At 40.6% G+C, this 25,682-nt stretch overlaps 2 protein-coding genes across 3 annotated transcripts in view; one reads left to right on the top strand and one right to left on the bottom strand.

The window, feature by feature from the left end:
• Window positions 1-25,682, top strand: part of LOC144658286 (segmentation protein paired-like) — a 76,384-nt gene that overhangs the window by 12,707 nt on the left and 37,995 nt on the right. The gene's annotated exons all lie outside the window — the stretch shown is intronic.
• Window positions 12,097-25,682, bottom strand: part of LOC144636707 (uncharacterized) — a 33,833-nt gene continuing 20,247 nt past the window's right edge. Inside the window, exons 11-20 of the mRNA XM_078495902.1 lie at window positions 23,019-23,096; window positions 22,873-22,925; window positions 22,084-22,359; window positions 21,331-21,567; window positions 20,050-20,159; window positions 19,593-19,651; window positions 18,760-18,920; window positions 17,881-17,973; window positions 16,981-17,007; window positions 12,097-15,034 (exon numbers count right to left, since the gene is read on the bottom strand). Coding sequence (XP_078352028.1) covers window positions 14,577-15,034; window positions 16,981-17,007; window positions 17,881-17,973; window positions 18,760-18,920; window positions 19,593-19,651; window positions 20,050-20,159; window positions 21,331-21,567; window positions 22,084-22,359; window positions 22,873-22,925; window positions 23,019-23,096 — 1,552 coding nt within the window. The 3' untranslated portion in view covers window positions 12,097-14,576. The remainder of the gene's footprint in view (window positions 15,035-16,980; window positions 17,008-17,880; window positions 17,974-18,759; window positions 18,921-19,592; window positions 19,652-20,049; window positions 20,160-21,330; window positions 21,568-22,083; window positions 22,360-22,872; window positions 22,926-23,018; window positions 23,097-25,682) is intronic.

Raw genomic sequence — 25,682 nt, 5'->3', positions numbered from 1 at the left:
CACTACCACTGCCACTGCCACTGCCACTGCCACTGCCACTGCCACTGCCACTGCCACTGCCACTGCCACTGCCACTACCACTGCCACTGCCACTACCACTACCACTGCCACTGCCACTACCACTACCACTACCACTACCACTGCCACTGCCACTGCCACTGCCACTGCCACTGCCACTGCCACTGCCACTGCCACTGCCACTGCCACTGCCACTACCACTGCCACTACCACTACCACTGCCACTGCCACTACCACTACCACTACCACTACCACTGCCACTGCCACTGCCACTGCCACTGCCACTGCCACTGCCACTGCCACTGCCACTGCCACTGCCACTGCCACTACCACTGCCACTGCCACTACCACTGCCACTACCACTGCCACTGCCACTGCCACTGCTTCTGCCACTGCCACTGCCTCTGCCACTGCCACTGCCACTGCCACTGCCACTGCCACTGCCACTGCCACTGCCACTGCCACTGCCACTGTCACTGCTTCTGCCACCGCCACTGCCACTGCCACTGCCTATGCCACTGCTTTTGCCCCTGACACTACCACTGCCACTGCCACTGCCACTGCCACTACCACTACCATTGCCACTACCACTACCACTACCACTACCACTACCACTACCACTGCCACTGCCACTACCACTGCCACTGCCACTGCCACTGCCACTGCCACTGCCACTGCCACTGCCACTGCCACTGTCACTGCTTCTGCCACCGCCACTGCCACTGCCACTGCCTATGCCACTGCTTTTGCCCCTGACACTACCACTGCCACTGCCACTGCCACTGCCACCACCATCACCACTACTACTACTACTACTACTACTACTACTACTACTTCTACTACTACTGCTGCTACTAGTAGCACTACCACTACCACTACCACTACCACTACCACTACCACTGCCACTGCCACTACTACTACTACTACTACTACTACTACTACTACTACTACTACTACTACTACTACTACTACTACTACTACTACTACTACTACTACTACTACTACTACTACTACTACTACTACTACTACTACTACTACTACTACTACTAAAGTAAAAACCCGCGAGTAAAAACCAAACATTTAAGAAACCTGTTAGGCTAAAATTTGCAAATAACATACTATTATTATAAGAACCTATTTCGCCTAAAATTTGGAAACAGGTTCTTAATTTATACAATTGATTTAAAATGTTTACTTTTTAGTGCTTCATTTTTACATTAACACTATGTGGTATACAAGAAAAAGGCTGAATACCACTAAAATCTTTATAACAACATTGAAATGTTTTCTTCAGAAATTAAGAACCTAATTAGCCTAAATTGGTGTTAATAACCCTTTATGCAAGAACCTGTTTAGGCTAACCTGAAAAACAATGAGTTCTTACTCGCGGGTATTTATTATACTACTACTACTTCTTCTACTTCTTCGATTACTTCTACTAATGCTGCCACTGCCACTGCCACTGCCACTGCCACTGCCACTGCCACTGCCACTGCCACTGCCACTGCCACTGCCACTGCTACTACCACTGCCACTGCCACTGTCACTGTCACTGTCACTGCCACTGCCACTGCTTCTGCCCCTGACACTGCCACTGCCACTGCCACTGCCACTGCCACTGCCACTGCCACTGCCACTGCCACTGCCACTGCCACTGCTACTACCACTGCCACTGCCACTGCCACTGCCACCACCACCGCCATTGCCATTGCCACTGCCACTGCCACTGCCCCTGCCCCTGCCTCTGCCCCTGCACCTGCCCCTGCCTCTGCCCCTGCCACTGCCACTGCCACTGCCACTGCCACTGCCACTGCCACTGCCACTGCCACTGCCACTGCCACTGCCACTGCCACTGCCACTGCCACTGCCACTGCTACTACCACTGCCACTGCCACTGTCACTGTCACTGTCACTGCCACTGCCACTGCCACTGCGTCTGCCCCTGACACTGCCACTGCCACTGCCACTGCCACTGCCACTGCCACTGCCACTGCCACTGCCACTGCCACTGCCACTGCTACTACCACTGCCACTGCCACTGCCACTGCCACCACCACCGCCATTGCCATTGCCACTGCCACTGCCACTGCCACTGCCACTGCCTCTGCCCCTGCACCTGCCCCTGCCTCTGCCCCTGCCACTACCACTACCACTGCCACTGCCACCACCAATGCCAATGCCATTGTCACTGCCACTGCTTCTGCCACTGCCACTGCCACTGCCACTGCCACTGCAAGTGCCACTGCTACTGTCACTGCCACTGCCACTGCCACTGCCACTGCCTCTGCTACTGCTACTGCTACTGCTACTGCTACTGCTACTGCTACTGCTACTGCTACTGCTACTGCTACTGCTACTGCTACTGCTACTGCTACTACTGCTAGTTTTATGTTGGGTTTTATTTTAAAATATTGTTGTTTGACTTTGGGCAGAAACCTAACCTCTTGTGAGTTTCTTCTTTGGCTCTAATAAGTCTCTGTTAAGGATACTGTTGTTTTTGTATACCCCAGATGTGACCCCTGGACCAAGATAGAAATAAATATAACCGTGTTTCAAACATACCTATGACAGGATTCGCCAGACGTTTTTGATGATGTGGAGACAGAGGAAGAAAATATGATCACAACGAAGACGAACAAGAAGAGGATGATGAAGATGTGGAAGAGGATGATGATGATGATGATGAATCCAGCGTCGATAGTGACGAAGAAAATGACAAAAGACCTTGGAAAAAGCTGGGTCTAGAAGTTATAGATGATCTGAGTTCAAATTATGATGAACAAGTAGAACGATACCAGGAAGAGGGGTCGTCTAAAAACGTGGCCGAGGCCAATGCCTCCAATTTCCTATTGCCTTCATATAGAAAAAAGTTACGAGGCTTGTATTTGCATTATGTAAAGTGGATTCGTCATCTCAAATCTGACCATATACACAAAGAGGTCATGGCAACTCTACGTCGCTATATGGACGACGAGGGTCTTGCCAAAGTGCGAGCCAGCGAGTCATGCGAGCCATTTCGGTTAGCCTAAATAACACACCGGTTAGCCTAAATAGCACTCGGGTTAGCCTAAATAGCACTCCGGTTAGCCTACAGTTAGCTTAGGTAGCTTGCGGTTAGCCTTTATATTGGGTTAGGGATTTCTGGCTCGCATGGTTCGCGAGTCATGCAAGTCATGCGAGCCATTCAGGTTAGCCGAAATAACACATTGGTTAGCCTAAATAGCACTCCGGTTAGCCCAAATAGCACTCTGGTTAGCCTCTACTTCCAGGTTAGTTTGGGTAGCTTGCGGTTAGCCTTTTATTGGGATTTGGGATTTCTGGCTCGCATGGCTCGCATGGCTCGCTGGCTCGCATATTGTCACTACTCGACGACGATGACATGGATTTTAAGGAAGCCGCGGAAGCAGCTGTGGATAAACGGAAGTTTTGATTGAACAGAGTTTTTGAGCCAATAGAAATCAAATCAAAATGAGCAGCTCAAAATGAGCAGCTCAAAATGAGTAACTCAAAATGAGCAACTCAGATCGAGTAACTCAGAGCCACTCATGAGTAAGTTAACTAGGAGTTATTCGGAGTCACTTATGAGAATCAGCTCATGAGCAAGTTGGAAGTAGCTCAGAGTAACGCATGAGCAAGTTGAGAGTAGCTCAAGGAAACTCATGAGTAAGTTGAGTGTAGCTCACAATAACAGTGGCTGCAAAATGTCATAAGAATTCCATTGGCTACATTGATAGAGATGGCTCACGAAAGATCAAGATGAGGCAAGCAGTGAACCAGTCTCGTCTGAGAAAAACAGGCATTGTTACAACAAGATAGTTGCCTTGAGTTAAAAGCTAATTGATTCTACTTTTACGGCCTTGTAATAATGTGTTTTTAGCTAATAATGTAATGTGTAAACAAACAAATATCCTGTCTGTTAAATAAACGCCGTGAAAAATTTACTTGGTTGCTCTCAGCTTTTTCATCCATCCTTTCTTTTTTTTGGGATATTTTTTTTTATTTTTCGAGTTCTTTAAAGCAACAATTGTTCAATGTGTGTTGATTTTACTTTCTATAAGCGTTCTGGTTTGATTTTGTGCCAATTTCCGCTATTTTCCTCGGAAGAAAGGAAGAGAGGCCCTGGGAACGAGGTTGGTGAAATCCAAGATGGCGGCTCTAATGACGTAACATGACATCATATGACGTCACAGGCAACAGCCATTATAGTAACTTGTGGAGTGTTGATGGTTTCTGGCCACGACATCACAAATCATACGGTTCAGTGTCTTTTACCTGTTCAAACCTATTGGAGCTCTATCACGTTACATGTCTTAAAACCTGCTATTCCTGTTCGTGTCCAGATTTTTTTGTACCCTTTCACATCTCCCTACTTTTCTTCATGTCGTTAGGCGTTTTGTTTTACATTCCCCACCCCCTTTTTACTATTATTTTATATTCGTTGTGATCGACCGCCATTTTGAATATTAAGTGCACCCTACGGTAACGGTCCTTACTACTCATACATCTCCCGGCTTTTCACGCCAGCTGTTGGCTTTTGGGTCTGTCAGTATCCCAACGACCACACTTTTCGTTTTTTGTCAAAACTGTGGGTGCGCTCGAAAGACGTGTTTAGGCCCTGTTCCCGCTCCTGTGACCTTTGATCTTGCCGCGCAATCGATAGACGCATTCGCTCTTAGCGGGACATCTCGTCCTTCTCTGCGTATTCCAAGCACAAACAGTCTTTCAAGAAAGATTTCTTTATGCCCGTCCGGTCTGACAGTCGCATTTTCAATCCAACACCTTGAGACGTTTGCCGATTTTTGGCGTACGAATGTTCCAGTGGGCAGACCCGAGTTCACGTTATTGGCTGTTCAGGTTTGGGCCAGAAGGAGTTATCCAATTGTCAATGTCCTCTTCGGCTTTCTTACAACGCAGTGGATTCTTAACATAGGAAACTTCGGTCCATTTTTTAATGAAATAGGACGACAGGGTGACTGGATTCGTACCTTGCTGATTAGCAATCCTGCTTCTGACGATTTGCCCAAGCAATACCTTAAGTCCGTAACACAAGAAAAGCTCCAGGCTAGAATCGCACCTAAACCATCCACCACCATCCACCTCTGGCAGCCTAACTGGCACTAAGCCTGAGAGCTTACTGGGAGATATAGGTCAAGGCGTGGGTTTTCTTTGTAAATTTCGCCTAACTGGCGTCCTATCGCCCTGTCCAGTTGATGTCGTAGCTACTATTTGTAATGCCAGTCGTTTAATTAAGTTTAATATGGATAAGGAAATTTTACTATAGATGTGTCCTGTAACTAGAGTTTTGAATGTGTTCTACTTGTATGTAAACATTGTAAAATAGTGTAGGGAAATGTATGGGATTTGGGTTGGTTCTTGTCAGGCCGCCCTCCTAAATAAACTTATTTGTCCTATAGCTGTGTGCTTGTTTGTTGTGTAGTGTAGGCAAAATTGTTAGCAGTCAATAACGATGGATGGTTTTCAGCAGAATTTTTGAAAATATCAAACAAATGACGTTATTTCAAATTGCGAAAATTTGTCGATTTGTTTTGCATTTTTTTAAAGCTGCAGCTAGAACAGGATATTGCAAAGGTTCCGAGTTTCAGCGTGTTCCTTTCATACGGTTTGAAGAATTTCGGTCGGAAAGTCAGGTACATTTGCTTTCCAAGTTCTAGTCGCTTTGTAAACCCCGCATTTCGAATGAAATTATGCTGTTGTTTTCGAAGAGAGGTGTTACTTTCAAATTCCGCATGAGCCTCAAAAAGTTACTACTAAAATGACAATTGCCGTTCCTGCCCATGTATTCCCTGATGGCAGAAGATCGTGCGGAATTTGGAATTAACACCTCTCTTCGAACAACGACAAAATAATTTCATTCGAAATGCGAGGTTTACAAAGCGATTAGAACTTGGAAAGCAAATGTACCTTAGTTTGCGACCGAAATTCTTCAAACCGTATGAACGAGATACGTTGAAACTCGGCACAAACCTTTGCAATATCCTGTTCTAGCTTAACACAATTTGAAATAACGTCATTTGTTTGATATTTTCAAAAATTCGGCTGAAAACCATCCATGTTTATTGACTGCTAACATTTGATGTATATAAACGATCTTTTTAACTTTTACACAAAAGATTAAGGTGACATCAGCCTCAAAACTGGCTGGTACTGGGTTATTATAAGTATCAAAATTATGCGACGGTCAAGACAGACGCATAACACAACAGTTTTTAAAGGCAAAATAAAGATGTCACTTGTTCAGGAAATCTACGGAGTGGATTTTCCTGTAAGTTGTTGTGAGTAAACTTCAACTGTTTGGCAGCGTTTTGGGGTAATTACAGAAAAATTCACCGTGGCATTTTAATAATAATCGCATTTTATTAAAAACGAAGGCTTCCGAAAATCGCTCATAACTTAAACAAATCGCATTTGATCGCCATAAAATTTATTATTAATCGGGCGTGGCCGATTTATAGTTTACCCTTTGGTCGTCCTAGACGATAGTCTCCTGTCGGCTAAAAAGACGGGGATAGCCTGGGCCAATCGGTTTCATTTCAGTTTTGACAGTAAATCGTTGTAGGAACACTGGGTCGACTTTTGGGCTAATCTGCAATCTGGTTCTCTTCTTTGCTTCGGCGGGAGGACAGAGAAAAAAGCTTAAGGGGTAAAGTACTAATAATCACCATTGTGAAACTGTAGTTGCTTTGACAAGTTGAAGCTATTTTTGTAAATAAAAGGGGTAACGTCATTCATGTCACGCAATGTTTTTGTGGGAAACTTTGAAACTAGACGCTTTGCTGGTTTCTACAAATAGCAGTGTGATCTGGCGGTACATTTTTTTGAGGCGGACTCCACTTTAAAACTATTTTTTATATATTTAGCAAGAAGTATGTCGATTTTCATTTCCGCACAGTTGGGCGTCAAAGTCGCCTGTCACAAAGAGTAGAATGTTTGCACAACTTGGTTTGGATATATTTTAGATTTGACTAGTGACGTTAGTAAGACACTTCTCAAGACGTCAGCAAAACATTGGCAATGTACAGTATTGGTGTGAACTTGAATGGAATTTTTTACGAGATCAGTAAAGCTATCGAATGAAAAGATGACTTGAAAATGAAAACTTCGAATAATTATAATTAAATACCAATTGAATTTTAGATGAGAAATTCCGGAAGTGACATCTGTGTTCAAAATAGGAATTTTTGTACAACTTAAAGTTCCGAAAAAAAGACCACATGTTTTGTAAAAATCACAGACAAACATGATCAGGAAAACAAAACAGGCCAATGGGTTTTATTCACGAAAATACAACTTTCTTAAGAAAGAGTTGTAAACAAGACAATGATCGAATTACATTTCACACGAAATTTGCATACATTTGAACTTGCAAAAAAGAAGTATCTCTGCCGAGACATAATAGCGAGACCTTACATTAATAATTATTGTATTCTGATCTGATTGTTATTTTTATGCATTAACTATTTGAAAGTGGTTCTCATCGATGAAAACAAAACGGTTTTTCATTCACTGCTTGAAGTATTTATACAAGGGAAAAACATTCGCTTAATCAAATTACATTCTGCACGAAATATTTTGTATCCATTTGTCCCGAAACTTTGAGGAAATTGAAATCTTTGTGGACAGTACTGCATAAAAGCAGTTCAAGATAGAATTGAGTAAAAAGATAAAAACCATATTGATAAAGAAAATTTTAAAACTTTATTTTGGCTCATTTTGACGAAATTCAGGATTTTCAAAGACTGCCAGTAAACGGCTGTATCTTGTCTGTCTCTAACGATTTTGCTACGGTTTCGAACGAGCTAATTTTTCAACATGATATCATGGTAGCGGGCATCCTCGGAGACCCAGGGGCAGTTTGTGGGGGCGGGAGAAAGTCTATACGGGCAAGACCAGGAGTCGTTTCGTGTGTTCTTACACGGATAGATACACGAAGCCCAGTTAGTCGCCATGTTTTCTGTTCGTTGAAGCTACAGTTGGAGGAGAAAAGTTGCAGTCACAGATGTAGGGGAAATCGTTCGGCATATCTGCAAGAAACTTACGCGAAATACGCTGGATCTTCGTAGGTATCGTACACACACCGATTAACTGATGTCGATATAACTTGGACGTATAAAGTCGATATAAACTGCCCCTGGGTCTCCGAGGATGGGTAGCGGGCAGAAGTCGGTTCGTTCTGAATTTTTCAATACGGTATACAAGTTACATAGTTAATATACAGACCCTCTGTACAGTAAAAAACGTTTTGGGAACAAACCATTGTGAACTTATTTTCTATGTTGATCAGTAAAAATCCTTAGTACGACATGGGGTTTGTTATCAAGTTCGTTAGTACGTTAATACTGCAAGGTGTATAACCTCAGAGAATTATTATCAAGTGTGTTTTGTTTTATTAGCGGTTTATACTCTAAGATCTTGGTATGGGAGATCAAAATTAAGGCAAATTTCTGTTATTATCTGATTGCTTGGCACAGATTAGTACGATACTGAATTGGTTACGAAATGTAAACAAACATTAAATTGAATGAGAGTAGAAAGGGAGGGACAGGTGGGGGTGAAAGGCTAAGGAGATGGAAAGGGAGGGAGAATTAAAATCCATGCTTGGTTATATCACGCAACCTTTGACTTCTGTTGTTTTCTCACAAGAACAAAACTTAAGGTGGGGTTCTGCCTGAATTTGAATGGAACTTTAAGAGATTTAAAGAAGGGATTGAAGAAAAGAATGGAAACACCTCCAAACAGTTGACCCCCTCGCAAGAGCACTCCGGGTTGTCAGGAGACTGTTTGGTGTCCGTCCACCAATTTTTAACTTCAAATTCAAATTTTAAAATCACATTAAATCTCTAATATTTCTTATTTGTCTAAATTTTACTAATCCTTTGAGAAAAACTATCTTCTCCCAGACATCCCTCCAAATCGTCCAAAAATTAACAAAATACTGCAAAACAAATATATATGGGATAAGTAAAGCTTTTTTGGATTCCTTGAAACGTGGCTGAAATGGTTTTCAGTGTTTTCCAGCCCTTACTACTATTCTTCACCAGTTGCTATTACAGTAATGGTATGAAACAAATACCTAATCATTGGTCAATAAGTTGTGATCATTTTCTTGACAATAGTAGTTACCTGATTAGGAGTTGTATACTGTGTACCACCTAAAGCGTTGGAAAAATTGGTCTTCAGGTAAAAACCCCGCCTTTATTAAGTATTGCGAAAAGGCTGCACTTTGCTAAGTGTTACAAATTTATATTTTCTAGACGTCTAGTTCAATCGTTTATTTGTATTGTGCGAAATATATTTTTATAAATTGAGACCATTATGTCATTAAGTAATAATGCAATCTTGAAAACATTCCAGATTTTCATTATTAAATAGAAACACGAAAAATTCAAATTTGAGAAAACAAGCCTGTCAAAATGACGATGCCATGGTGATTTCAAGTTACTGGCACAATAACTAATCCTACCAACTTATTGCGAGATAAATTTTAGATAAACGCGCAAAGTTTGGCAGCGTTTGGTTGAATCTTGAAAAAGTTATAAGCGTCCAAAGTCAGCGCGGGCCTCAAAAGCCCCCTCCCCCGGCCTGAATAGGTTTAAGTGACTGTTTTTCCAGTGATTTTTACTGTACTGTACCCTGCCTTTCAAGTCAAAACAGATAGCTAATTATTAAGCGCCCGATTTTAAGCTTCTCAAGCTTCTCAAGCTTCTTGTTTTATATAATTTAAGCATTATTCTTTTAGATTCTTAAAAATCTTAGCAATCGCTTCACGATTTCCCGTTTTAAAACGCGCTTAAAAAAGGGAACTGTCAGCCTCATAAATACCCGCGGGTCACCTTAAAACAGACGTGTATTCACTGTACATGGCCATTCAGCTTTATTACCTTATTCTTACTAATTTTCGCGTGTACTTAATTTCGAGAAAATTCGGGAGCCGAAATTCGCGAGTATTAATTTTCGCGATTGCAAGAAAAAATTGAGAAAAAGTGTATTAAATTTCGCGATTTTGTCAGTGTTTTATTTATCAGTCGTTAAAGACTAAGGAACTACTGGGAAAATACAAAGGTCTGGTTTAATGTAACTACAAGGAACTTGCAAATGGAAACTTTGGTGACTGTACTAAAGAGGTTTTGGCCAAGCAAGCTGAAGAACCGTAGTAATCAGAGGAACGGTGCTACTCTAAAACAAGACGGAGAGATACTTTCAAGGGCAGAAAGTTGAATTTCTAAGCATTTAAAATTTTTATTTACTTTTACTTAACAATTTGGTATTAATTATCGTGTAAATTTAGCGAAATGTTTTTTCCGCGCGTATTAAATTTCGCGATTATTTTGAAATCGCGAAAATTAGTAAAAATACGGTATCTCAGAATTAACAGTGTCACGTTACTTTAACTCTCTACAAGGAGGACACCTCTCCAAGACGGACAGTTGAGGACGGACCCGAAGGTGTCCGTCTAAGATAGAGTTGACTATATAGGCGGTTTAGAAGTTGCTCTGTCGTGTGTCGTGTAAATCACATAGTGGCAGCTTTTAAACTATAATAATAGCTATAATAATCTTAACATAAAACGTCTCTCGTGTAGCAACACTAACAGTGACTCCTGTTCCACTTTAGTTTGAAGAATGCAAAGGAAATACAAAATAAGGTACTCTGCAAATTAATCCTTAACAAGAAGTTCATAGAACTTATAACCGCGCTGTAAAAAACTAACTGCATCTTTGCTCATTAAAAGTAATAATCAACTGCTATTCCCTCACAAAACGTTACCCGATTTCTTAGCACCACAATCGCTCAATCGGAACGCAGTAACGCATTACTGGGCGATTTACTAATGACTGTGGATACGGCTAACATAACAACGCGCTTGTTTCGGCTCATGGCTTAAAGAACAAGGTATACGCATGTGCAACGCGCTTGTTTCGGCTCATGGCTTAAAATGAACAAGGTATATACATGTGCAACGCGCTTGTTTCGGCTCATGGCTTAAAAAGAAAGAGAGAAAGGTTGTCGGAAAAAGAACACAAAAGTGCACGCGACAAGACCGAACAGTGGTCTGGGTATTCACTTAAATTTTGCATATTGGCCTAGAGGAAATGTACTAGTTTGTATTTCTGCACGTGAAAATTTTGTTTTTCTTCTCACGAAGCCTTTTTCTGTAGCATTACTTTTACTGTCGCATGTCTTTGAGTTTTGAAAGTTTTTCTTAAACTCAGCGTGGCAAAAAGTACCTTGTTTCCACATGCCTGAAGAGAAAAAATGTGCGAAATTAGCGTTTGTCGTTTCGCCATCTTATTAGTATTCAGCACGTGCAGTAGCTCTCTACTTTCGGTCTTGTCGCGTGCACTTTTGTGCTTTTTTGCGACAACCTTTCTAGAATTAGCTGTATACATGTGTAGTGCGCATTTTCGGCTCTTAGCTTACAGAACGAGGTATGTACATGTTTGTTATTCAACAAATTGTCACGATGCCCATACATGGTCATAAAGTCATTGTTACAGTCATCCATATCCGGCGTTTCGCAGGATAATTGCTAAGCAGCGCACTTGTTTCGGCTCATGGCTTAAGGAACGAGGTATGTCACACGTGTATGTTACATGTAGAGCACTTTTTGTGCCGGCTCATGACTAATGGATGCTTTTTTCCGGTCGACAGGTTAACTTGCCGAGTTGATAATAATTTTTGTCCAACCGTACGACTAAACAACTTTCCGCAGCGGCCCCTTGAGTGAACTAATGACATGTATTTTTCCACTCAACGACTCTGTCGAGTGGACACAACTTGTCCACTTGGGTCGTAAAACGTATTTTTCGACTCTTTTTAAGTCGACAGTATTGGACATATGTGCTCCCCACCCACATACACACTCCAGCCCCTGCAGCGAGCAATTCACCACCTGACCCTGGGCTCCCAGGTGCTGTTGGGGCATTCACTGATCCTCCGAGGACAACCTTCAGAACAGCCCCCTCCCCCTCAAATTTTCTTGAAGCCATGTTCAATGAATGGCCGACGTGCCTTCAGTAGGGCTTGAAAATAAGGAGTATCACAAAAAACGACACTATCTTGTGCAGATAACATCCCTTTTAATCAGCAATTCACTATCGTTCAACCTTTCACAATTTTAATTGTGAATAATTATTTACATGTAATCATTATTTCATACAACTAATTACAAGTCAAATGACATCAAATCGATTTCTCGTTCGCATTAACTAGGTACCATTTTGCAATTTACTTTATATTAAATAATTTGAATTTTACAAATCATCTATAATTTGTGAAAGTCTAAAAAAACAAAACAAAAAAAACATCAAAGGATCATTGTAACAGCAGTTGAAGACGCAGCCTCACGGCAGCCTCACGGCAGGGCAGCGCAGAACTGAGGCGAGACTATAACAAACACTGTGAGCTCTTGGCAACGGAGCTCGTTTCCGACTTAATGCATGCCTGGAAAGATTACGAGAACAGAACATTAACATACCGTATTTTCTCGATTAAAGGCCCCCGGCGTTCATTTCAAACTTGGCCCGATAGAGCCGGCGTTTATTTGATTCCAGGAGTTTGTTCAAGCCCTATGCTTCTAAGAAATGATTTTTATTCATTATTTTTGACAGCTATATAATTAGACATAATTTTTTAAGCATATTTAACCTTTAATAATTGCTTAAGGGGTTTGTTTTCAAATACAGCTTGGAGACCCGGCGTTTATTCGGGGCCTGGCGTTTAATCGAGAAAATACGGTAACAGAATTTGCATGGAATGCCCCCTTTGATATAAATCCTTCTCATTTTTTCGAATATTCAACCTACCAAGAAATCTCTAAAATTTGTGAAGTCGATGTCTGGGCCTAAACCATCCTCAGAGACCCAGGGACAGTTAGTGGGGGGTGAGGGAAACACGAAACTTCCCTCACCCCCACTACCTGCCACTGGGTCTCCGAGGATGGGCCTGAACTTAACTCGTTGTTAAAATTCCACGCTTTGGAACTACATTGCAAAGTCCATCACTATCTAAAACATGTGCGAGATTCTAAGTGTTCGCTTCGTTTTATTGCAATCCACGCTAACTTGGCTTTATTCGGAACGCTCTTGACAAAAACTCTTGAGTATTTTTATGCTAGCTACCGGCATTTTCACTAGAATGTTTGTAAATATCTATCCTTAAGCCAATTACACGAGTAAAGATACCGGCTATTTCCCACAATGCACACCTTTTCTTATTTCTCAGTTTCAAGATATCAAAATAAATATATTCATCTTAATTTGAGTCTTATCTTTACAGTAAAAAGCAGTGCCAAAAATACTCTTCATTTACAATTTCACACTAAAGGAGTGATAAATAGATGTCACGTTATTTGTTAGTGGAAGCTGGGAGAGTCCGTGTAGTTAATTTGAATTTCCAAATGCTCCCTGTTGTTTATCGTTTACGCACGTTTTTTTGTGTTCTTGTCGGATAATTACCTAATATTATAACGATTACAAAAGTCCCATGTCTGTATAAATAGTTTACGGTGAATTAGAAATACACGTATGTGATAGACCCTAGTCAATATAAAGAACATATGTACAGACTATACGTGTAACTGCTCGTACGTCTCGCAGCTCAGGATAAAAGACTAGAAGTGACGTTTATTCCATTACGTACCACTGCATTCACCATGCAACATCATTTTGGCCCTTTCGTGGCTTTTTTTGTTTTTCAAAATTCGTAATGAATCTCCGCCGTATAATCACATCTTGTTGGCTATTGAACGTTTGTACAACAACAGAAAATGTCTAGTTTAAATAAAACTTTGGTAGTCGTTATTGGTCGTTATTTGGGTCGTCACACCAGAGAGAGACGCAGCGTGACTACCTAAAGAACGGCTGTGCTAGAAACTTCAATACCATAGCCTCAGAGTTGACTCAAGTTTTGCGTAATTATAAAACTGATGCTCGACTGGAATATTAGTGGTACACAAGGAGTGACATCATTCAGCAATACATGGTCAATTCCTGAACACTTCATTATGACAATATAAAATCTATCTACATTAAATTAACATAATAAAAAATATTTATCCTACCTACATTACTGAAGCGAGGAGCCGCTTTATTCTTTACGCGGGAAAGAGAATTAATAAGACAGAGCTTATGTTCGATTAAGTCTTCAACTGCCTTTTGTTTCTTCGTGACTTAATGCTATGTAGCTTTTCCTTCTTGTTGTACATACAGTTGAAATAAGGACTTTAAATCGTTTGTGACTGAGTAGCTGTTGAAGGAATCTTCACTTTATGCAGATTCTCGCTGTCAATCTGCAATGTTATAAAACTGTAATAAACTACAACGAATACGTCGTAAGGCTTTACTTTGTTCTAGCACCTGTAAGGTACTTCTAGCACAAAAACAGCGTACTACCCATCAATGCTCCAAGATATTGCAACTTCATTTATGGATTGCGTTGATCGTTTGGTTTGTAATTCGCTTTTCAAAGACCGAAAGGCCAAGCACACGGTAAGCGGGCCTGCGAGCCCCTTGTCTGTTTGCGATGCCTTTCTTTTCCATCTAACACACGTTCGATATTTTCCCATTTTCCAGGGACGGTTTCTTTTTTGCAAATCTGCCGATAGAAACTGATGGCGATATTGACTTTGTAGGTGAGCTCGATGTGCTGCTAGGTTTTCCACCTTGCTCCTGTCCAATCTTCCCAGCAGTGGAGGAATCACTATCACTCTCTTCCGTTTCTTCAATGTTTGCTCCTTTCTTTTTTAGCAGATTTCTCTTGCTCTGCGTTTCGTTCTTGTTTCTCGTGAAGTTCTCATCCTTGGGTGGTGATTTGGTATACTTTACACCCTCAATAGTTCTGTTGTTTGGCCCGTCACAAGATTCTGGATCTTGTGATGACGGCCTACAGCGGTTTATAACCTGACCGTGAAATTTCACTCCTAGTGCAAACCCGAGAATTAGACTTAACAACACGGCCGTCACAACAGCCACGGCAAACAGGCTGTCATCCATTGAATCTATCAACAAAATATTCACAATGAGTAAAAGCTTGGTAATTTGTCTTTACAAGTCACTACAAGATGTAACATATAGCTCTTTTTAACCGTAAGCTACTTTCGCTTTTTATGTTACGCGGCCGTCAAACCGACTGTGAAGTTGGCAAACGACTTCTGTCGATCAAACAAACCTAATATAGATGTATGGTCTATTGTATTATTTCAAACCAAAAAACCGTTGTAATTTTATACCTTTCCACTCATACCGCGTCTCTTTTTCTATATATGACGATATTAATACAGATTTTGTCGCACGGCAGGTTGAGGCAAGACTCAGGGGCGGATCCAGGAATTCCTGAAAGGGGGGTTGTACACTTTTCAACGACGACACTTTTTTCGACGTAACTTGCGTGGATAGCGAGCGCCACAGGTGTGATCTTCTAGGGGGGTCCGGGCGCATGTCCCCCGGGAAAATTTTTCCGATTTTACCCTCTAAAACACCATTTCCAGCATTCCTGAGACTTGAAAAGCATTTGTGAAGGCATGACGTAAAATCTGGAGGTCAACTTACTTTTCAACCAGAAAACCAAAATGAATAACGCATGATTAAAAGGGACAGCAGTTACAACGATAGTTATTAGTCGTTTTATAACATGCCTCGTTAATCGAACAATGTACAAAGCCCTCGCATATCTCGTCTACCTCGAGTCTCTGAGAGTAATGCATAGCAATAACAGCGAGATATGAGAAGCGCTCTTTAGACAGTTTCATGAGCAAAAATGACCACTTGGCTTCCGCACTACTGACTGGTAGGGTGCATGTGATGAGAAGACGATGGATGTTTGGAGAAGCATTCTCATCATAGGCATCAAGTGCTAGCAGAAGATTGTTTGGAAGTTCCTTTTTTGCTAACTGCCACTTAGTTTGCCATCTTCGGAAACTAAAGAAACGATTTTCCCACCACTCAGTTTTCAAGATGGTGCCGCGATAGAAGCTGATAGAGGCACTTTGTTAAAGAATTGCTCGGGAACCGATTGTTGCTCATATTAAATTGTCGCGAAATATACGCAAACTTTTCTTAACTTGACAACCAGTCAATTGGTGGAAGTCAAACAACCACGTATGAAACAATTTTGTTCTATTATTTTTATGAAGAGTCAAACAAATAAAAAAAATGCTGCTCAAAGGGGGGGTTGCAACCCCCTCAACCCCTCCCCTGGATCCGCCTCTGAGACTGATTGACCGAAGTCTGTATTGCAATCTTTGCAGTCTGAGATTTTTATAAAAAAGAGATCGCAAAGCAACGAAAACGAAGGTCAATGGATTCTTGTTTTCTCTCCCCCTTTTTTGGACAAATGTCCAAGCACGCGGGCAATTAGAAGAGGGACAAAACGATAAGATCCGTAACTCGACTAACGGTATACACTCCCCGTCAGACAGAGCATAATGAGTAGCCAACTACCTTCAGTGACGTTTCATTTATAACGAGGCCTTTCTGTGGAAAAATTTGCCCCAGGAATTATGGGGTGCAGGCCCCACTGAGCAATTTAAATGATAAACCCACCAAATATCCGACAAATTGGATTCCCAGCATGTAAGTTTTGTTTTTTCTGAATACCTGATGTTTGTACAAGGTAAAGAAAACCAATTGTTAGACCTTATACCAAGTCCCGAGATCAGAATCACAGTTCTTCCAACTGCTTTTCATGATTAGGTTTCTTTTGCTGAGCGCTCATGTCGTATTCAGATCCTTGATTGCCATGATCTACCGAAACAACTATCAAAGTCGTTTGAAAAACGAAAGTAATTGTTAGCGGTCGACAGTGGAACAACCAGTCATGTGCACGGATTTGCAATAGGTCACAGTTTGTTTCTACTAACGGATATAATGGTCAAACTGCCAGAAATTTACATGTACTCGGGTTTAAGACGTGATTATCAATCATTACACTGAAGTTAAAACGTACCTTGTACATCTTGTGCTGGAGTAGGTTCTGAAAGGGAAATGATTTACTTCAATATTAATACATCAAACACAGGAACAGGAAAATAAACATATGATATATAAGTTTCCTTTATTTCGTACAACCTTCAGTCACTATGCATCTGGGTGGTGATGCTAAATGTAAACGGTTGAGTAAACTCGCCTAGTACTAGTACCCTAGTATTTGATGTTTTAATGAACACACACGAATAAAATCAACCTTGGACAGATAGCCTCGCGTGTCGATATGGTGCTTCTGTTACCAGGCTTCAAGGATAACCGTCGCTGTAAAATTTTGCGTGTAAAACAAGCCCGACTTCACTTGCGAGTTTGCCAAATTAGATGATCCCTGCATTGCTCACTTCACAACGAGAAACTGGCCACTGATGGCCTAAATTCTATTAAATAATGTTACCTGTATCAAAAACGACCGCTTTTGGTACTGCTAAAACAAAAAGTACTGTTACTGATTCTCTTCAATTTCAGGATAAACTTAGCTCCCGAAAAGTGCGGCGAAACGGGTATGAAAAAAAAATTGTTTGACCAAAAATGCTTTACTTGTAGGAACAAACTGTTTGACCAAATTGCTTTACTTGCACGAATAAACGCAAGAATACAGAGATCGTTTTCAAGAAACACTTTGCAGAAAATTCATTTCCATAGTGGAATCGCTGTTAGAAAGAGAACATTTGGAAAATTTACTGCATAAGTATGCGTCACCAATTTTGAATTTACAACATGGCGGCGAAAATACTCAACAAGTGCTTTTTATGACAGCTCAAAATTATAAAAAGGCGCAGAATGGACTGCTAAGAAAAAAAAATTATCAAACATGACACGCAACTTCCACTACTCGTGCGTTACTTAAGAGGCAGGGAATTACCTGTCTTTTGAGACGTTTGGGCACTACCATTGGTCAGGCTCACCAGAACAGTACTAAAAACCGATGGGGTAGGCTGTGGGGTAGTTCTTACTTCTGAAATCAATGTATGCGCACAAGACAATCAGTGTGTGGTTACACGGATGTAATGCGCTAGCATCCGCCAGAGACCTGTTTAGAATTGTTTTACTACCGCATGTTGTGTTTGTGATCGGCAGTGGAAGATGGAAGAGCTTGGCAGCTAGCTTAAAGTTTAGGTAGGTGAACTAGGTGATGAGGTTTTTAGAACAGTCCTGGATTCACCTGAACGAAGCAACGGCATGTTAACGTGTGCTCTTTTGCTAAGGACTCAAAAGAACGCAAGAGATGCATGGAAGCTGCGTGGTAGTGGAAAGAAAGCAAAAATGCCAAAAAAAAAAAGAACAAGTATGAGGCAGACAATGATACCACGAACATGCAAATTGGATTGCAGATCTTTACCCAGGAGAACGTATCCAGGATGCACTCATCAAAACATTTTGACCTACTGCTAACTTATACAAGGAGGCACTAATCCAGTCATGACGTGCTCTTATATTACCATAAGGTTTTGCATCAGACACGGCATGCAAATGGCCTGATTGAAACAAGTATTCATGTGCTAAACAAGGCAAGCAAGATGGTTTTGGCGAGTGTTTCCATCTGATTCCAGAAAACTCCATTGGATGACGTTCTCAAGGCGCTTATAAGAGCGCGGGCTTTTAGTTGAAAAGAAGAGCGTACGAAGTAATGACAGTGAACAATGCATCTTCCTGGTTTTGTAGTAAAACAATGCAACACAGAAGCAGTGACAATTTCTTCACATATGTTCCCTTTCATACACAAGAAAAGAAAATATCTTACCAACATCAGGCTCCACATTAAGAATATAATCTACATCCACGCTGAGGTCCCCCACTTTACCGGACGACACTTTCTCTTGTAAATCCTTCAACAGGTCATCATTCTTGCTTGAAGGTTCAGCCGCAAAATTCAGTGTCATTTTACATACTACACTCCCTTTACTGTGAACACAAGAGAGAAAAAATATCACGCTAACTAGAAAAAAAAGTGGCTTAAGTGTCACTGTCTTTCATGATTGTGGACGTGGCCCTAGCCTAATCATGACATGTCTAGAGTTTTGGGAGAAAACAGTAATGCGCGTTCGTAACAGTCACTTCAATAGCCCAATTTCGATATTTTAAAATTCAGCCTAAAACAATAGACATCACAACGAGGCTCCGGGGAATAAACCCCACAAACTCTATAGTTTAGTGCCCGGAGCCTCGCCCTGAGGTTTATTGTTTTGGGCTGAATTTTAATATATCGAAATTGGGCTATTCTTAGAGACGTCCAGCAAAATGAAGACGTTTGTGAGTGCAGTAGTTCTGGAAGTGTGAAAGAACAAAAAAAACGAGTCCAAAACTTCTAAAAAAAGATGTAATTCGTCACTCTTAAGCGATGAATAAAAATGTCAAATCAAAGCCCTTGTTTTCTTCCTTGATCGACTAAGCCTTCTAAAGCACTTTTGAAAGATGTTCTATCCATTCTTAGCAAGATAAACGGGACTAACAGTTTATTTACTCATGTTAGCTCAATACAAAACCGGTTCCACACTCGGACAGGGACCTAGCCTTTAAAAGTCCAACATGTTGTCTAAAATATTAACGGCTGACAGAAAGCTTATTCAACCATACCTGAATAAAATGTCTGTAAAATTCACGAAGGTAGGATTTTTAGAATATACTTCCTGTACCTAAAACAATTACATATAAAATACACAAGAGATTAACATTCAAACAAAACTCAGAAAAGCAAATGATTATGCACAGTAAAAATTGTACAACCGCACGCAACCCACGCATCTAACGTAATAGGACTGAGCGGGAGTGAGAGCACAAACTCTCATTTCCAATATAGGTCTGTGAGAGGCAGTTAATTTCACTTGTTACTGAAGCTACCAAGCAAAGAAACCGTTTGACAACAATGTGTAACACATTAAGGCCAAGCACGATCACCTGACACAAATATATAATGCATAAAAAAGGCTGATAGGAGATGTCTGTGTCGTGCACATGCTCCCCCACCCTCTCCCCCGCACTTCTCTCAAGATAGTTACAAATGTATACAGTAACTAAGTTCCAATATACATACTGCATTTTTCACTCGATCTGCTAGGGCTTTATATTTTTCTGACGTCTTGTCGGAGAGCTCTGAACTCCACTCTTCATTTGTAAGTCTCAACTCAGCTTTGACTTGTTTGTCTGTAACAAAACATGTGATTTTTATTTTAGTTCCCCCTGCAAATGTCTGCACTGACAAAACATCCTGTTATTATCATTCACCGTTCTGCCAGTAGTCACTCTCTAGCTGCGAGTCTTCAATTCAACAATGCTACATGTTGAAGAAGGACCTGTGACAGTGTTTATATCTAAGCCCTAAATCGCATCTCTCAAGTTTGTTTTAGACTGTAAGTATTTAGATAACTCTGTGGCAGTTTTTACTAACAGTATTAGGTTAATAAGATTTTTACATGCAAAAAACGTTCTCTGGTTAAAATTTAAATACAAGTTTTTATCAAGCGATGGGTAAAAATCGCGAACAATAAAATATATGAAATAAACGAAATGATCCTCGCGGTGTTTGAACCCATGACCTCCAGGATAACGTATGGAGGCTACACAGCTCATTTGGTAGAGCAACGCACCAGTAACGGGGTTTTTCAGGCTAAAAGTGCAATTGCTTAAGTTGCTTACACACTACGAGGATCATTTCATTCATTTCAGCATTTATCCCCAGTTCACATTTATGTCTTGCATATATTCACTTTGTCATTTAGATACGTACTACAAAAAGTGTGAAAATGAGAAATTTATATACTAAAAATAATAAAAATACTTTTGTGGGAATAAAATTGCTAATCTGACGTTGCGTATTGTCTGGTAATTGCTTCAAATTATTGTCTGCGTCATTTGTAATTGCCGTGTGCCAGATTCCAGAATTTTTCTTACGCGAAAATTTCCCTTGTCGCTCACATGTGCATTCTTGAAGTCGATAGAGTGGCCGTTCAGCCATGCGTAGGTGGCAATGTTCGAACCTTTTTTAAAGGCTTCTGTGTTTCTAATATGTTTTTTATTCCTTGTTTGTAAGCAACGTCCAATTTCTCCAATATAACTCCACAGAAAGTCGACACAGGGAATCTTATAAATAGCATTTGTTTGAAGTGAACTGGTGGTCTTAACATGTCGGAAACAAATTCCTGTTGTAAGGTCTTAAGGGGTCTGCTTGTGGTTCGAATGCCATTGTTTCTGGGTAGTCTTGACTTGTATGTATTGTAAATTTAATTAATGGATGCGAATAAAAAAAGTTGTTGTTGATGTTGTTGTTGTTGTAAGTCTGAGGTTGTAAAATCCGTGACTATATTTTGTAACATACCATTTATGTTGACATGTTTGCTAAATGACACTCCAAAGTCATTTTGTGCCACACAGTAGTATGACCTCTGCCCTGTGTCGTCACTGATGGGTGTGTGGTATGACATGATCACGTGTTTAGTGTCGCCGATTACTTTGTAGATAGTAACATGTGGACTGGGCAGCCCAGTAGCATTACACACAAACAAACATGTGCCATTGATTTTCACCAGAGCATATGTGATGACAGGTAATGTACCTGAAAACAGCCACAATAACAGAAAAACAATTAATCCCACCCAGAAAATCAAATAATTTAGTGCAAAGTTAATAACACTTGACGGAGGGATGCTAAAATGGACTAACTCCAGAAAAACAATTGTCACCCAATGATGGCTGTCAAAACAGTGTTGGAAACGTTAATTGCAATTCCACAAGCCAACATTGATACCATGTGTTACCAGACTTTAAAGAACTTGAAAGGAAAACACTGAGTTTGCTACCAATGTTGCCTTATTTCTGCTACGTCACACAATACATGCACACACTTGACTAGACTGGGATGTATGTCACACAATACATGCACACACTTGACTAGACTGGGATGTATGTCACACAATACATGCACACACTTGACTGGGATGTATGTCACACAATACATGCACACACTTGACTGGGATGTATGTCACAGAATACATGCACACACTTGACTGGGATGTGCGTCACACAATACATGCACACACTTGACTGGGATGATGCCACCTGTGGTCCTTACCTCTGATATTCATGGCACATGCGGATGACCCCACTTTGTTAGACACAAAACACTCATAGACCCCAAGGTGTGCCATTCCAAAATTATTGATGTCCAACTGCTCCTGGTGACTTGATTTTCCAGGTTTGATCTGGAAGTCTGAATCAACAGGAAGAGGTTTGGAATCCTTTGCCCAACTGGTCACTTTTGGAAGCGGGACTCCATCTCCTTGGCACATCAAACTGCTAACACCTCCCACCTGCTCCCGGGTAACTGTCAAGGTACACGTTGGAGGCTCTAAAGAAAACAAGAGAGTAAAAATACAAGGAAGCTCCATAACTAGGGCCATCGTGAATAGTGCTATCTGGTGATCAGCAGTTATATTCTCTTGAATTTGTTCTTAATTTTAGAGAAAAAAAAGATGCTGTTTGCATTCACTGTTAGGATAAAGACAGATAAGCACCGGTGATCAAGCAAACATTATTTTGCACTGTAGGTAATGATCTGTTAAAATGTTAACAAAAATGTTGTGTATTTGTTGATTCGATATGGGCATTTTTTGGTTACAAATTGTCAAGTATATATTTATTATTTAGAGTGAAGCCTTCTTTTACCATTCCTCTATCACAGACACCTTCTGCAGTTATTGGAGGTTGTAGCTGGTTTTCCTTTGCCCTTATTGCAATCGTAAACTTACCTGCCACCAACAGTAACAAAGATCACAAACCCAGAGGATTCGTTTCCAAATTACTTGTGGCCATTATTGAAGGACTCCACGCAGCAACAACACTTGTATATACTTTTGCTTACCTTGTGGACAAACTTTAGAAACGTTTCCATGAACGATGTCTTGAGCCCAATCACTGTTGAAAGGAAAGATAAGGCAAAATGTAACACAAGAAAGCAATGAAGAACACAGTTATCCAAATAGACTCAGTAAAACTCGTGATCTGTACCTTGCTTTCTTGCTGTCAAATGTGGTGCACTTCTTGTTGCTCCATCCACAGTAGGGATCCAGAGCAGAAACACAAGTTCTAAACAACAAGAGCACATATTACATAGCTGATGGCAGGCAGGGGGTGACAAGAAACTGCAGGTATTGTGGACAGCTAGTTTCATTTAATAGTATTAAGTTCTAAAACGATATTTGTTTTCAGTGAAAGCGCAGACCATTAATTGTTGAACCAATCACCAACAGCTAGTAGAAGTAGTGATTTGTCAGCAAGTGAGGGGGCCTGAAGGGGATAAAATGGGAATTAGGCGGATTTGTGCAAATTTTCACTGTGAAAATAGGATTTGGGTCGCTGGGAATCATAGACAAAAAATTGGAATGGGGACTGGGATTAAGATAAAATGGTCAATGGTCATCGGTATCACAATTAACAATGCAAGTTTTAATCTTAATTCGCCTTTACGTATGTGAAGCTTAGGTTCCTTCATTGTGGTATAGCTGAAACAGTGAGATGAACCCAATGCAAACACCATGCTCAAAACCACTTTACATTGCTCCGAAAACAAACAAAACATTGGCAACAATTCTGAAAATTAATCCACACATTATAGACTGTCTCGGTTTTCAGAATAAAGGAAAGAAAAGATTATTTTATTTTTTTTACAATTTTTCTACAGATACAGATCGTGTAAAGAATGTAACCAAATGTAGACAAGCAAACACAATGTAGCAAAATACACAGGTAGGCAGGCAGTTACATTTGGGTAGACAGCTATAGGTACCGGCTGAACCTACAAGTAAGTGCATCATTCTACAGACATCGCTTCCATATATCAATGTGTAAAACTGGTTGCCACTGACTCGTTTTTTTTTTTTTTTTTTTATCACCAAAAGTTGGCAACCGATTTAACACGTTTCAACAATAATATATAGATTTAGGCAGGCCTAAAAGCGTCTCCCCATTTATTTAATTTTCACTGGAGCTTACAATGTTTTCATGCTGGTGAATAAGCGGCCAATGTACTAATGTTTACGGTGGTTTATAGGTGCAAGACAAATTTAACTCGCCTGCGGTACGACAAAAATAATAATCTTAAAGCAGGGCAAATGTCATTACTCATTGCACGAAAAATTACTTAAGAGTACAGTAAATTATCTGCTTTCTAGCAATAGAAAAAATAGGGCCCCAATGGGTCCATGTGTTTTGCTGCTAGAGCAAAGTCTTAGGGAACATGTTGATGAAAGACAAGTGAGTCGAGATTGAAATCCAACGTCTTTTATTGTCTGTCACTTGTGTGCAGGTTAAATTGTAGTCACTTTGTGTTAATTCAATCCTGATAATTTTACTGATCAAAATTCAGAAATTATAAATAATCGCACGCGCACCGGCGTACAACAACAGAAAGACGGCGTTGAACGTAACGCAAAGTTCATTTTGAAAGCGAAAGTTTACAAATAATTATTATCATTCGTCAGTCATCCCTTCACGCATGAACACTCGTCGAATTTCAGTGTCTTCACAACAAGATCGGAAGATCGATAAGGACCAATTTTTGATTCTGCGAAAGTTCGTTTTCTTAAAGTTTTAGAAATTTGTGAAGTTGGAGGATTCACTGAGGACTGCGTAGCCGAAGATGCAGTGGCTCGCTGGACATCAAATTCTATTTTTCACGGCGTTTAATTAATCTTCACGAAATAAACATGTGGCGCCAGCGCGTCTGGCAGTCAAAAATTCATTTTTCAAAAAAATTTCCCTTTCCAGCTATTTTAGCGGGGCTTATACTATAGTACCTACCTGTCAGTCGTAGAAAAGCTGAAATTTAAGGATGAACTGTTTATTAAATGAAGACCGTATTATTTTTTAATAACTAGTAAACAAACTGGTCGCCACGCATTTAAACACGAACTGACGAATGTTGCATCTGATGCAGTGAATCTGGTGAATGAGGACTTCCTTTAATATTTCTTTGTTTTCGACGGTGTGAACCACTGAATAAGTTTCTTTCCCATTGTGATGTTACTAGTATTAATTCGTTTCTAGCTGTCTTTTATATAGCTCGAATACAGCTACAATTAGCGGTGCAGCCTACCAGCATGGTATATTCCTTTCCAGCTGTCTTTGCGTGACAAGTTACACGTTCATACATTTTATTTTAAAATATGAAGTTCAGAGTTAATACAGTACTAGTATGCTGTAGACAGTGTAGACAAGGTGAGGGTAAGTTTATTTTCAAAGCGAAAGTTTACAAACTGTGCACTAACCGGTCCTTTGGAGAAAATATTTATGACCTTCGGCGAGGTTCCAAGTCTTCGCTCTTTTCGTAAATGATGAAAACTGCAGAATAATTTTCTCATAAAACTGGAGTGGTCGCGCCACAGTTTGTTTTCTTTCCCAATGCGATATACTTTTAAATCGGTTTTCTGTTTTCCAACGTGTCCAACGTGGTTTGCGTTCGAATACTTTGGCCCGTAACTTCGAATGCGATCAGCGCTACGGTTCATTGGTTTCGATTTTGTTTGTTCATGGATTTGATTGACATCGGTAGTTCAGATTTCTCCTCTGTTACGGCACTTACACCTTACGGCACTTACGGCACAAACTTCAGCTCTCAATGTGTTTTGCTTGCAGCCATTGCGGCTGCAGCAAAACACAAAAAGGTTTGGCGAT

The sequence above is a fragment of the Oculina patagonica genome, chromosome 1 (assembly GCF_052425735.1).
Source record: "Oculina patagonica isolate OP01 chromosome 1, crgOcupat, whole genome shotgun sequence".
NCBI lineage: Eukaryota > Metazoa > Cnidaria > Anthozoa > Scleractinia > Oculinidae > Oculina > Oculina patagonica.
The sequence above is the reverse complement of the archived record's forward strand: the minus strand, read 5'-3'. Positions and strand labels throughout refer to the sequence as shown.